At 41.6% G+C, this 14,131-nt stretch overlaps 3 protein-coding genes across 3 annotated transcripts in view; 1 reads left to right on the top strand and 2 right to left on the bottom strand.

Moving 5' to 3' along the window:
- The window catches only part of T265_14427 (hypothetical protein), a gene marked incomplete at both ends in the record, with an annotated part of 13,115 nt that extends 4,740 nt beyond the window's left edge, over positions 1–8,375 (bottom strand). The window contains 2 exons of the mRNA XM_009173565.1: positions 4,337–4,433; positions 8,186–8,375. Coding sequence (XP_009171829.1) covers positions 4,337–4,433; positions 8,186–8,358 — 270 coding nt within the window. The remainder of the gene's footprint in view (positions 1–4,336; positions 4,434–8,185) is intronic.
- T265_07906 (hypothetical protein) overlaps positions 1–14,131 on the top strand; it is a gene marked incomplete at both ends in the record, with an annotated part of 41,341 nt that overhangs the window by 20,602 nt on the left and 6,608 nt on the right. The gene's annotated exons all lie outside the window — the stretch shown is intronic.
- Positions 12,740–14,131, bottom strand: part of T265_14426 (hypothetical protein) — a gene marked incomplete at both ends in the record, with an annotated part of 23,723 nt that continues 22,331 nt past the window's right edge. Inside the window, one exon of the mRNA XM_009173566.1 lies at positions 12,740–12,890. Within this exon, the coding sequence (XP_009171830.1) occupies positions 12,740–12,890 (151 nt within the window). The remainder of the gene's footprint in view (positions 12,891–14,131) is intronic.

Consider the following 14,131-nt stretch of genomic DNA (forward strand, 5'->3'; position numbering starts at 1 on the left):
GGGGGCTTAAGGTGGCTTGTATGCAACGCTGTGTAGGTGAGAATAACGGTACGCTGCTGACTACGAGGAAGTCCATCTAGTCTGCAAGGATTTGAACTAGAAAATACCTGACATCACTCTGCTGAAAACCCAGCCCCGATAGGCTGATAAACGAAAGTAATCCTTTGGGTTACGAAAGCTGGTACACCTAAAGCACTTTTCAGTCATACTACATAAAAAGGAGGCCTGTCCAAAGGTGCACTTGGTATGAATAGTAACTAGGTTTGAATAAGCAGTTCCGGAGATAAAAATACTCTAATTTTCAAGGGCGCTCCCCTTAACATTTTTATGTGTACTCTGGTAGAATTGCGTTTTGTTGTTTCTTGGAATGGTGTCTGGAAATATTCGAAAAAAATTCATGCAAAACAGTTATATTTCAATCGTTTTTTCCTCCAAATCACTGTTCTTTTGTTACGAGAGAATAGAATAAAAGTTCCTGGCACGTTAATGCGACTGGAAAGGTAAGATGTACAAAAGTTCTGTGAGCATTTCACTCTGATTCATAAGTGAGTGGGTTGAGAAGCTTTATTTTTGGCTGAATTTGAGTGGAACGACCATGTCTTCAACCAACTTGCGTATAAAGAAATGAGGAAATAGTCTACGATTCACGGAAATCTGGTGAACTACCGATGAAGTAATTGGAAAGACATTTACGGCGCCAGACGTTACAACCGCGGCTGAGATGATTATGTCATAGAAAAAAGTCTGGTGTTCACAGGCGGATTTTGAATGTATCATTCAGAATCCACCGATGTTGTGGGTTGTTGGTCTGAATTTGAAATGGAAAAATGGACCCTGGTATTGCGGCCTGCTATCGGATCAGTTTTCATCGACCTTCTGATGGGCAGGGTGTTGGCGTGAGCAGCTGATTTAGGATGGCAGCTGGATGACGCGCTCGTTCTCAGAACTGTGGCATCCTCAGAAGATTCCCTAAGCTTATGTTCTGTTGGCGACTTAATCATACATCTTCGTATAACGTTCCCGCCTTCGACCGAACCATCATTAGTTGAATCTTCGACATTCTCGGGTGGTTGTTTGCCATCGGAAACAATTTGCTGCTTTGGTTCCACCGGTCTATGATCCGAGACTCTGTGCTGTGGATTCACACAGCTGAAAGTTGGTCCCACATCAAGACAGTCGGATTGCCTTGGACGGATTCCGGCAGTCAAACAGTCTGGTCTGGACCCATTATGAGGATATACAGTGGGTTGTCTCTCCAAGTAGCAGTTAAGTAGTGCGTTCAGCTTAGCTTCAATGTTGCTGACCTGTACATAATGTTTGAAGTAAACAAAGATTTTTCATACTTGATTGGGACGTTCAAGTAACTGAAACATAAGCATCTCATGAAGAGTCCCCTAAACAACTCTACAATCAAGCGCATTTTGATCAGCCTAATTCGGAAACAGCAAACATCAAAATAGCGGTGCAAAACCAAAGGCACTCCATCAAAGTTACATTACGGACTACGGAATAGTTAGTTTAATGTTCTAAAACTGGCCAGGCGATATCTTTTTACCTCAACACTCTGTGATGCTGAATTCTTAACACTGTGTTACCCGTACTCATAGAAGTGATTGAATTTTCTAATATCCAAGCACTAAGATTCATCGTCCGGAAAATGTGGTTGGAAATATTTTCTAATATCCAAGCACTAAGATTCATGTGGTTGGAAAGTTAGAAATCTAAGACTGCTTGCAGATGCATAAAACTGGGTTGATTCTTTTTATCGAGAGTTGGACGTACCTCTTGTATTTCATTTAACTTACCGCTCAAATCAAGGCTCCTTTTGTGGCTCTAATTGGACAACCCATCTCTACTTCGAAATGACCTGGCCACAAGAATATCTGAGTATGTCCATTGTGTGCTTCCGTCGGCATGGTGTCCAGACACCTCATGTTATGCCATAGCAACATAAACAGAATGATACATCCTAAAGGAAAAACTACTCATCTGAGCTGCCAATGTGGCTATTTAGCTGAACGGCCGGTTGATACTGCCGTGGATATTTAGGTGACATATACGGCAGTACCGCCGAATGACCTGATAGGGCATTTGTAGTATTGAACGCTGACTCCTCAAGTTCCCGCTCTCCCCATATGTCTTTCGTGGACATTTGTTTGTTAAAACTTGTGCCCATAGCCTGTTCATTCACGTCCGATATTTGGCCAATGCACTCGGTTAGCAAATTCATTCGCGTTCCGATGACTTGCTCATAGACTGGGGTACTACATCTTTCACGTTGGATGACGTATATGACTGCACTTTGCTCACCATCATATCAGCCTGCTATCCTCCTGTAATGGGACCTTGAAGGAACACGGATAGTCACTGCTATGATGTCTCAGTAAGCTGAATTGAAACAGCTACTACGTTATGTACTATCCGTGACTTGAGCTTCAAAGTGTCTGACGAGAGAAGTGAGAGCAAAGTGAGAATAAAGTAAAGGGACACATGTTCAGATCATTGTAAGGATTCATGCGGATCCACGGTAAACTGTCTGCTTAGAACGATGTTGGTTTCTGTGCATCCATTAATCTGGCCCCATTCAGGTCACGCTGAACTCAGGACGATATCTTTCCGGACACGAAAATCCTAATTAAGGCATCGAATAGCTGATGAAAAACCGGAAAATCAGACCTCACATTTGCCTTAAATGACGTGGATCGTTTCCAAGCATACGGAGGCATATGTGGTAGTGATCCGCCTCCAAAATTCTCTTGATACTGTATAATTCTTGGAGTCAGGCTGTATGAAGAGTGGCAATCTGGGCATATGAACATAAATTGCTGCATATTATGGATCTGGTAGGGGAAAAAGCTGTCATCATCTTGCTGTTGCGGCCAAATCTGATGCACACTATTAAAAAAAATAAGTGCACTATATTCTACTGCCGGCAATCCGGGTTCACAGGTGGGAGGCTCCACTCAGTTGCCGAACTGTTGTACTACTGCTTCGAAAATTAGTAGCTTGTGTTCAAAGTGCTTTCCAAATGACACCATTCTCACATAAGCTGGAAACAATGGACCCCAAGAAAAAAACGGGCCACATTTGAAATTTTTGTGGTAAAATTTGTCTCGCCCAAACTCCACCTGATTCTGTCAAAGGAAGCAACAATCAAGAACTCAATGTGCATGGTACACTAACTGCATCAAAGTACGCTCTCTCTATCCGATCGGACAAAGTCGCACATACGAACCTGCTCGCATCATGCTACTGCATGCAGGTAAGTTTAATGATTTTTGGTCGGATGACTGTTGGTCTGTTAGCGGAGCTAGGCTATCAAGTTTGAGACGTTTCAACACAAATCAAGGAAACACCATCAATGAGCTTTTAAGTGCATACGAGCGCTGATTGGGTCTTCCTTTTTTGGTGACAAAACGTATGGATGTTAAATACCACGTTCGGTAAACAGATCAGCGGTCACCTGATAAACAGTACATATCATAGGTGTTCCCAACTCCATTAACCTGTTAAATTGCGCTATTTCATTCATAACTTACTAACTGAGTGGTATTAGGCAGAAATATCTACATCCACCTTTAACAGTATGGAAACGGGCGTACCACGGTAGTTGTAGATATCTTCACGGAGAAATAAATAATAAGCGGTATGAGCTAATGCATCTAAAGACGTTTGTAACTCTGGATTTAAAACATCCGTGCTCACTAGGAAATGCAACAGCGAAACTACAAATGCTTGGCAGTTACCAGGTCCTCTACGACGATTGATGACCAATCAGAGAAAACATTCCGGCAACTCACCAGCGATGATGCTGCCCGAATAATCTGCGAACTAAGTACACCCTGAAAAGCTAATTCATTAGTTTTCATTGATAATAAACGGAAGATAAATATTGTGACACCCAATAGATGTGTCGAGATATTTCCAGATGAATTAGCCGTGGCAATGTGACCATTTATTCGGTTGCACTGCCAAATCGTACAGAGTTCCTCAATAGACGGATAAAAACCATGGTCGTTGGCTTGTTCGCTGAGCTGGGCAATTTGATTTCAAACGTTTCATCACCAATCGAGGTGACATAATTAGTGCGTTATTGGGGAGCGCACTGGTGAAACGATTGCAATCAAATTGCCCAGCTCAGCAAATAAGACAACGACCATTTACGCTACCTGAGCTACCGACATTTTCCTTTGTGGATGAAAACCATGTTTGCCAAGCTCATAGCAGAATACTGTTCCTGAGTAACCGCCCAACTACAGAAAGTCGACCAATAAACGCTCAAGAAGATAAAGCATATTAGTTAACATACGGTGAAAAATATAAACTAAATTCTCACTTTTTGCTCAATTTTTATGATTCTTGAAGATAAGGTAACCTGAGATTCTGGCGAGAGATCCTCCTTTGCGCTACTTCGTCCGAGAATTCGATCCAGCCTGCAATTGATAAAAGCACAGCGTGTTTTTAATCTTTGCACCCATCCTAAGCCACTGTATCTTGATTAGCTGTTGATTTGCCATGGTATCACATGATGCGGTGGCAATATAAAATTCCAGTATGTTTTGACGCTGTGTAGCCACGAAATGTATATTCATTTGATAAGGTAGCACATCAAACAGTGGACAAAATCTCTTTGTCAAAACATGAAGCCTCAGTATGGAAACCACTCACATATTTTCCAAGAAAAAGATCTCCCCATAACTATAGTTTGGATTTTGAATGATTGCATAGAGTCTTCGTATTTGCTGCTCCTTGACCGCACACTGCTTTTAGCTGCAAAACTTTGCGAGTGGAATAAAACTTTTTACGTCAAAATTTTGCGTATGTGCTCACACCAAAAACCATCATAATCAGCACCCATATTTTTGCAACTCACCAAATTTCATTGTCCACCCAAGCAATCATACCTCTGGTGAAAAAATTCTGATGCATCGTTGAACCCTAAGATTCCTGGATGCGGCTCAAAAGTTTGAACTGGTACTCTGAACCAATTGCCTGTCTGTTTTTGTCCATCAGAGACACGTCGTGGATTTCGAAAATTTAATTTCATTGTGGGGATTCTGACCACCTCATATTCCTAAATATATTACACCTTTTTGGCCGAATGGAATTGCTGAATAGAGGGCCATAAAAAGAGCACTGACTGAGAGGACAGTGGCAAAAAAAAAGTAAGGTATGAAGTCCAAGCCAGATAAGGCCAGTTAGCTGGCTCGTGAGTTTCGGAAAGCAGCCTAAAAATACTGACCAAGGGTTCGGTACCCAGCTGTAATTACACCCACCTTGCGAATTCCCATGGAGCGGAGAGCCCCAAGTGTGCGTTTTTATCCCTAAACTTTGTGTGATATAGTGACGTTCGCCGGATCAGATATTCAAGGGCAAACTTTTACCCTTTAAACCCTGTCTACAGTCAGTAGGAGGGTAAACATTTCGGCATGCTGAACACATATACAGTGTATGAGACCAATTTTGTTTGTTCGATTGACGTTCATTCAGTTTGAAGGAAAACATTTACACTTTATTCTCAGTATGGATACATTACACTTAGTGAAACACGAGTGCATTCATAAATTGTGCCCGTGATGGAAAGGTTAAGTTACATTAAAGTTGGCATACCAGCGTAAAACGCAGTTCTACACAATATAAAAATTGTTTTCATATTTGTCAAGGGACTGTTAAAAATTGATAAGTAAGACGTACCGAAGTTTCGAAATGTTGCTCGGTAAAGTCAGGAACATTTTCGACAGATGAAAAACTAGCGAAATCTGGGATCACCAGGAATGCTGGTTGAACATTTGGTTTGATGGGTGTGTGATGGCTACCAGTCCGTCTGTCCCGGAAGCTTAATAGAATTCGAATATAAGACAACTCATAGAATTATTATTTCGCATGTATTTTTACTGAGTTCCCGACTTCATGTTCGTAATGCTACTTCGTGGCTATTCCCCAAACGAATAGAGGTCCAGGGCCTCAAGAATATTTCAACTTGAAATTCAATAACATCTGTGATTCCCCGGCACTTTTTGAATCTCTGTCTGGTTTGCAAAGACGAATGCCTAACGGAACTTTTATTAGCTATAAAGTGCACGACAGCTGTTGAATGTGTCAGAACGGTTGCGATAGCACTGTATCAACAGCAAAAACTTTGTAGGACAGCACAGTGCTATCAAATGGGATGTTCTTTACCGGTGGTCTGTTCTGATCTGTCTTTGTGCACGGCGCTGAAGTAACTGCGACCTGTGTTTGATAGATGCACTAAATTTAAGTTATCGAAGTGCACGCTGACATATCAATACGCTCCAGAGCAACCAAACTGCCCCTCGGAAAAGACATTCAGGATAGATACGACAAGACTGTAAGAAACGAGATCAAACTTGCCAGATCTGGATCAACAGTATATGGTCTGTTAGAAATCTTCGATTTCAAAATTGGCAACTTCAAAATAACTGGAAATCACACTTTCTTATTTGCCGTGTGTTTATTTTGTAAAACTGTGCCACTTGAAACGATCTAGTGTGTGAAAATACCCATGCGGTGAGTTTTCCAGCTGAACGTATCGAATGTCTGTTCATTCTATGCATAAAAACGGGCATTTGCCTGTATCAAAAATATTTGAAAACATTGCATGCTGATATTTTCATACTGCCTGTAAAAAACTGAACTTCCTAAAACCATTCAAGCACGAAACTACACACCTGGTGTTTTGATGAGTTCGGCCAAACAGGTGGATATTCTACCTAAGTAAATGAAGCGCTGCCATGCTACTAGTTGGTTCGCGAGTAAAGCGAACGTGGAAAGCTTATTCTAATCCATTGGTTTGCATCTAAAAACCGAGGAAATGGTGCGCCGAAATCTGCCGTGTTTCACAAGCTAACTTGGATCCAACATTTCTCCCAAACAGGACAGAGGTAAACGCTTGTCCAGACTCCGTTCAATGGAGCACATCGAATTTTCCTTGGTCGCGTTCAAAATTCTTCCTTTTGGAAAGAAGAGGTCCTTGTTTTATGTGTAAAGTAATGTTTTCCCGAATAGGTTGTTGCAGCTCAGTAGAGCGTATCACTAAGCATACATAGCATGTTTCTCCTGCACAAAACCTGCCGGAATCAAGCTTGGATGAGCACGAGACTCATGCCATTTCCTCTTTACAAATCCTTGTCAGTACATCTGTGTAAAAACTCTACAGGATGAAAAAGCAAAGGCTGCAAACAAGGGTTGGTGGACACTTTAACAATGCTCTTGCACCAACTTGTGCTAAACCGCCAACAAACTCGTTTGCATTTACCTCCAACGTCTTAACGGACAGTGCAATCATTATCTGGTACAATTCACTGAATTTGAAGCCACTAGACGAATGCAGCCAAATCTGTGTAAATAACTAGATCTCATGTCTAATCTGGCATTACCGTTGGAAACTGCTTGTCCATATGACATTTTTTCTTACCCTCCCCGTTATGCGTCCACTGATTTCCCATGTAAGCCATGTCTACTTTTCTCTTGCTATAGTGTTTTTTTCCAACTGGTATATTCTTATATCCCCAAAGCCCCACGTCAGATTGAAAACTAAATGCATGTAATGAACTCATTGCGAGCATTGTAGCAAACTGAATCCAAAAAATTATACTCACATGGAAGACGCCTGACCTTCTGCTGAAGATTCAACTGATTTAACTGCGCAAGACCTTACTCATCTTTCAGTTGGGACGATATTCGAGAGATTGCAGTTTATTTCCTTGAAGCAACGCACTACTGACAGCGCTGCTGAGAACTCTTCACCGGCCCAAGACACGCTCCACCCTTCTTAGTGTACGTCAAGTTGACACTCCCTCTGTTTCCACCAACCCCACGTTCTACCCAAATTGTACGCAACTGGTGAACTAAACCCAATTACGGGGTAAAACATACAGGTACACAGTGACCCTATTTGAAAAATATGATGCGTAAACCAAAAATTCGAGGTCGAAAAAGGCCCGTCGCCCGAAAGAAGCAGCCGAGATTTTCGCCCGAACCTAGATATAAATAAGCATGCTGAAGAAAAACAGCCTATGGATATTTTTGGCAATCTTGGTCTCTTGTGTTCGCTAACATTGTCTTTGTTCTGAAAACACACTGTGCAACACGATGTTCCAACTCTAAAAATGAACGCAGTTCAGTGCCTTGGGATAAATAGGCATGCATCATGTGGCATATGTACCTGCTTTGTAATATTTTTATTCGTCCAAGCATATCCAAATGTCCAGCCGAGTATTGTTCAATTACATCCTTGACATCGTACGGGCGAAGTGCTTCTTTGAATTTCCGTCGAGCGACGAAAAATTTGATTTTTCGGATCGATCGGACTACGTTTTTCTCTGTGTTGGTCAACATCCTGTAACCCTCGTCGGCGCTTTCCATACCTAAGTGTTGAAATACGGATTGTATTGTAAGTAAAAAAAACAGTGTGGTTTTTAAGAATCCTGGACTTTATTTCGACACGGGTAGAAATACCGATTTGTCGACCATTATTTGCAGTCGAAACTCACCGAGGAAGTTTAATAATCCAATAGAAAGCCAAGTTAAAATACTTTGCAGCTTTACCATACATTTGATATGAAAAATAGGCGCTAGCTACTCAGCAAACAGGAATGGCGACCGCTGGACTCAGGCAATGCCAAAGCAATCAGTTGTTTCTCCTTTTGAAGAGTAGAGGATCATCAATTTACATGACGGTCGTTTCAGCTAATTAGATATGTGTTGGCAAAATGCATTTTACACTGAATGACCCTCCAGAACTGATCCAGTGACCGGTATAGAGGAGCATACCAAACCATCTGATTCACATGGCCTGAAAAAGTCTCAAACAAATTGGGTTAAACGACCGAAAGTGCATCCAGAGATGTGTGATTGGCAGTTGGTCATTGCTGGACTGTGCTATTTGCTGAGCTGCATTGAAGTTTCGATTTAACCAGAATATAAGTTGACCGGTAATTTCTGGGGAACTGCATTTATCCGACAAAAAGCTAAGCAATCAGATCAGTAAGAAGCTTCTCCTTAGTTATGCCAAGAATATTCAAGGGAACTGAATGAATCTTTTTCGACAATTGTCTGAGTATGGATTCTCGAGTACCATTGACGTCTTTTGATAGTAATTCAAGCATGCCCGAATTAACTTTTAGTGTTTCTAACGAAGACGATCATGCGAATTGCTTATCCGTTTTTCTTTGTGCCACATTTGAACCTATGGAAAGTAAAAATTGGATCCAATGTGTACGGTAAACTGACACCGAGAGATGCCTAAGGTGACAATTTTATTTCGTCTGCTGCTGAGACGAGCAGAACATGCAGCAAAATTTTTTGGACCCTGGAATTGCGGATCTGTGAATGTTTGCATATCTATGTACTTTAAAACTCAAATGGCCCGTTGTTAATTAGTTTCTCAAAGTTCGCTGACCGGCAACTCTCCCTTTGGAACATTATGACAGATCTGAGGAAACCACCGGCATGTCGACAAAACCAGGTGGTCTTAGTAGTTCATCATCATTAGGCTTCCGTGCGAAGTAGTTTAGTAAGGCTGTAGTCTTCTGGTCTACAAATACTTTCAAGAAAATCAGTAGCAGTTGTACAACAATTTTCGAGTTTTGTCACTGATCGCACCTATTTTCTGCACTCATCAACGAAGTTTAATTCTTTAGTAACCCCCAAATGCAGCAGGGTTGCTTATACGGTCAAAATGGTGAGTTAAAGACGGAAGACTGTTGTGAGAACATGAAACTTGTGCTACGAGTCCCTGTTATCCTGTTAAACTCTGAATAACTAATCAGTAAATACTTTTTATGGCTTGGCCAGTGATGCCTTATTACACGACGGAAACCTGCTCAAGTACATCACAAGCTTTGACATCGCTGGTGTTGAAGCGGAACAGAAAGTCTATGGCGACTAAAAGTGACTGAAAGCAAAATATGAACAACTAGTGTTTGTTTGTTTGAAGGACATCTGTGAAACCTAACGATTCACACCGAACCACACGGTTCTCATGCACGTTGTACAGTTCTTTCGCTTCAGTTGTTGTCATTCCGGGGACAAAATCCTTCCTGACCTTTATTTTGTTGTTAAAAAATAGTCCAGAATCAGGATTGATCGAAAAAAACACGATAAGCGGATGAGACATTTATGACAACCATACCATTTTAAAGTGCAAACCTGAGACACTTTTCTAACTGTTTCAGTCAACACAGGCAGTGTTGTTGTACTGTGTTACTGAGCTGCCACGAAGTTTCATGTTCGAAAAAGGTGGTCTTCGTAGTTCATCATCATTAGGCTTCCGTGTGTTACTGAGCTGCCACGAAGTTTCATTGTTCGAAAAAAAATGCCTGATGCCTACTGTCAGCCTTCTGGAAAAGCCAGGATCGATAAATGATTTCTTCCAAAGCTGATCCACTAGAATGTTTTTCTGGACAACTACTGCTAGAAGAGAAAATCCCGCATAGGATACAAACTTAATTTTCACATCCTTCTAGCTTGATGCTGAACCAGATTGTGTTTGATGACGGTACAGTAGGGAATTTGTCAACCTAAATTCTCTTCTTATGAACTTACCATCGTCAGTGATGACTGATGACGGCTCAGGGGATACATTTGGGAAAATGGAACTTTCTGAAGCAGCCAGATTGAGATGTGATCTGAAAAGCAAACAATGGATAAAATGGCGTAAGTCAACACTAACTCTCTTGGCGACAGAAGCATGTCTCGTTCAAGCGTCGGACTGGAGAATGCATGCGCCCAAATTAGGTGGCAAATATGATGTCGTCCAGGAGAACATGAACAATAAAGAATAGTGGCCTCCCTCAGGTTTCACATGCATCAGTTCGCTGAAAATAGATTGACCTCATGATAAGTCCCTCATTCATTTGCTTACTTCTCTCATGTACTTTTGATCTCCACATGTTTTGCTCATTTGTACCCGCTCCCTACTTTGCCGCAAAGAACTCCCGTCCAACGCTTGTGTATTAGCATGTATAGATGTAAATGGACGCGGCTGACCTACTTACTCATGCGCGTTCTTGTCCCGTTTTCCCAGTCTGCCCTGATTTGTTTACTCGTGAGTTCAGAATCAAGAGAGTGTCGCCGGAAGGTATGATAACAGCACACTACTGAGTCAACATTCCGCCCAAATTATTTAAGTGTGCGGACGTCGACGCTGCATTGTGCCGGTTGGTGACAAACTTGTGCTCTTGTTGACTTTGCCAACGTGCACAACTGTGGTTTGTTGTGCAAATCCGCTTATCATTGTGTAAATAGTATCGCAGAATTTTAAACGCAACCCTTCCGTTTTTTATTCGGGATTGTCGAACCTAAGCGTCACCCGGAGCTTATCGGCAGTTGAGACGCTCATCTGCTCCGACATCTGAACTTCTGACACATGACATAGGTCGCATGTCACGTGTTCGCTGACGCGCGCCATTGAGGGTGAATAATTCGGTCGATCTAATGTGCATTCAATGTGGTGCACGAGCTTCGGCGTGCAAGTCGTCGCAAATTTCCAAGAAGACTGCTAGTGAAATGTTTGTTCTTGAAGAAGTCAGGCGTTTAGGAAACCTGCAATTAGAGGCAACAGATTTAAGGAAGTTCAGTTCTCCTAAACAGATTTAAATATAAAACTTTACTGTAACCAAACGATCCCTTTAAAACCATGGTTCCTTGAGATTAGCTAAGTGACCTACTTGGAACTATCTTTACATGTGCATTCATGCTTTGGGGATCATACAGTTCTCTTTGAACTGGCTGCGACATTTCCTTGAGGAAAGATTGAATTCAACGCAGATATAGAAGAAGCCTTTCCATCGTTGGACAGGCCCACAACCAATAAGTACCAAACTGGCCACAGACACAAAATATTGCTAGGCTTTAGACCGTACTTCGTTTGACTTTTGTGAGTTAGCGACGGTCGAAATCATGTAGTAACCTCTCAAGTGTTCTCTTCATGAGGGACACGGAAAATATGCTTTCGACCAAATACGAAATTCTGATGTCGATTCATGCGGTCAAGCAAAACTTCCGGTAAAAGCCTGCAGAAGCATGCACACAGAGGAAATAACCTGAGGCATCCGCTAACTCAAAAGCGTAAATCACAGCTAATGAGAAAGTGTGATTTCAGCCAACCTCGTCGCAAAAATGTCACATGCAAACCGCTTTTATGGTGCTTAGTTTGCTATTACAGTTTGCCTCATTTCCTCCTTTTTCGGGGTTACTCACTTGACAAAGTTTAGCCCGGGCCACCGAAGCCACAGAATGAGAATACCAGTTCAGTTTGCTGTCTTCCTTGGCGAGTTTGAGGTGAAATCAGTCATATGCCAAGGAAATGTAAGTTTCTAACCCAAATTTTCTCCAGAATCGTTCGTTGCAATTGATCTGCTGATTCCCTCTTATCACTTGACAAGTTACAGGTACTCTTGTTTACATTTCAGGGGTTAACACGATGTATTCACTTCATTCCAAGCTGTGATCGTCAGAATTTCATTTATTCATACAAAACAGCTTCCGCTGTTATGTAAATTCATTTCCTATTTAAGATTTGCGGACTCATGAACGCTGGAGAACTTTTAGAATTTCGGAGTAATCTTGTTACTCGATTGGAAAGAAACTAATTTGAAAACAGTCAAAGAGCCTGATCGATCTTTGTCCGAAGGGAAATGTAAAATGTGAATGCGATCCTTTCATGAATGTTTAAGGCAGTTTGTTTAAGTTGGTTGAACATGAATAAAAACATTTACCGAACAGCATGTGCCAGGGTTTGAAACCTGACTTTCAGGGCTGAACTACTGCGAGTAGTTTTTGAGCCCAAAGAACCAGTGCTTCCATAGCCAACGTTCAAGTCACTTTCCACTGCGTCATGCGTGGATTGGTCTTCGGGAACCGATTCGCTAAATAGGTGCAAGAAATTAGTTTCGCATTCCGCATTGCAAATATGCAAGTTATATATTGTTCGGTGTATGCACACATTCACAGACACCCAGACGAGATCATTCCAACAGGCGGTGTTTCCCAAAACATTGATAGCACAATTGGCCGGATAGAAAAAGAGGGAGGAGGGATTGAAGGCAGGGGAAGAAAGTGAAAATGGAAACACATGGTGATGTTGAATAAAAACTGAATAGTCGTTTGTAAATAATGGCATGCTAGGCGTCTAGAATTAACAAAAAACCCGTACACTAGATTTTGAAGGCAAATACAGAAGCAGCCGCTTGCAGGCCGAGGCGTATTCATGTAACCATAGTCCATGGAACGTCCAAACTGGTTAGAGAATGAAACGTCTGGAATAATTCCATTCATTTTTCCAACATCTTCTCAAGGTCAGTAAAAGTAGTAAAGCGGTGTGACCATAAATGATCATAAAAGTCTATAAAAGATGGTTGCCAGAACGTTGAATCCTGCAACGTTAAATACAGTTTTCACTTGCCATCCCGCCTTTGAGTAAAGGAAAAACACCTTCGTAATAAAACCAACGCGTGTTTGTAAAAAACAATGGAGCAACTACAAAGCCGCATACCTGGAGAAACGGTCAGCGTGGTAGATACTTGGTGGCTGTGATCCACTTGACTTGGTAGGGTGAGCTTTGAATCACGTTCACAGTCTTAGTACTTTTATCCAACCTGTTCTGGCCTCCGATGAACTTTGCGTTCAAAAATGTCTTACTGGCTTGTGTCTTTCTGTGCTGACCTAACCTTAATTCTGATTGCACCTAAACCGACACGAGGCATATGAAATAGTGGAATTTAACTTATCTTATTTTCATGTTTCCTTTCTCAGTAAATCCACAAAAGAAGCTGGACGCATGAAAAAACGTAAACACTTCCGTTTCCTTCCATCTTCTTTGCACCAGCGACACGTTTGGTGTTTCAACTCCCTTCAGGACAGTTCACTAAACGCAGACCATGATAACCAAGTTCGGAGGAATTAAGAATCTCTCTATTATAGAAGGACTTTTCATCTGTATTTTTATGCCTAAAGCTGACCTACGGAAACATTTGGACGTTGAGTTTCATGACAGTAAACTCATTTGGTGATCTAAATCAAATCACCGAAAATGCACCTGTTCAATCGGTCTTGATCAGTTGCTAACGATTAATGTTTACCGGAAGTTTTGATTGACCCTTCGTGAGTG

This window comes from Opisthorchis viverrini (assembly GCF_000715545.1).
Source record: "Opisthorchis viverrini unplaced genomic scaffold opera_v5_195, whole genome shotgun sequence".
In the NCBI taxonomy this organism is placed as follows: Eukaryota; Metazoa; Platyhelminthes; class Trematoda; order Opisthorchiida; family Opisthorchiidae; genus Opisthorchis; species Opisthorchis viverrini.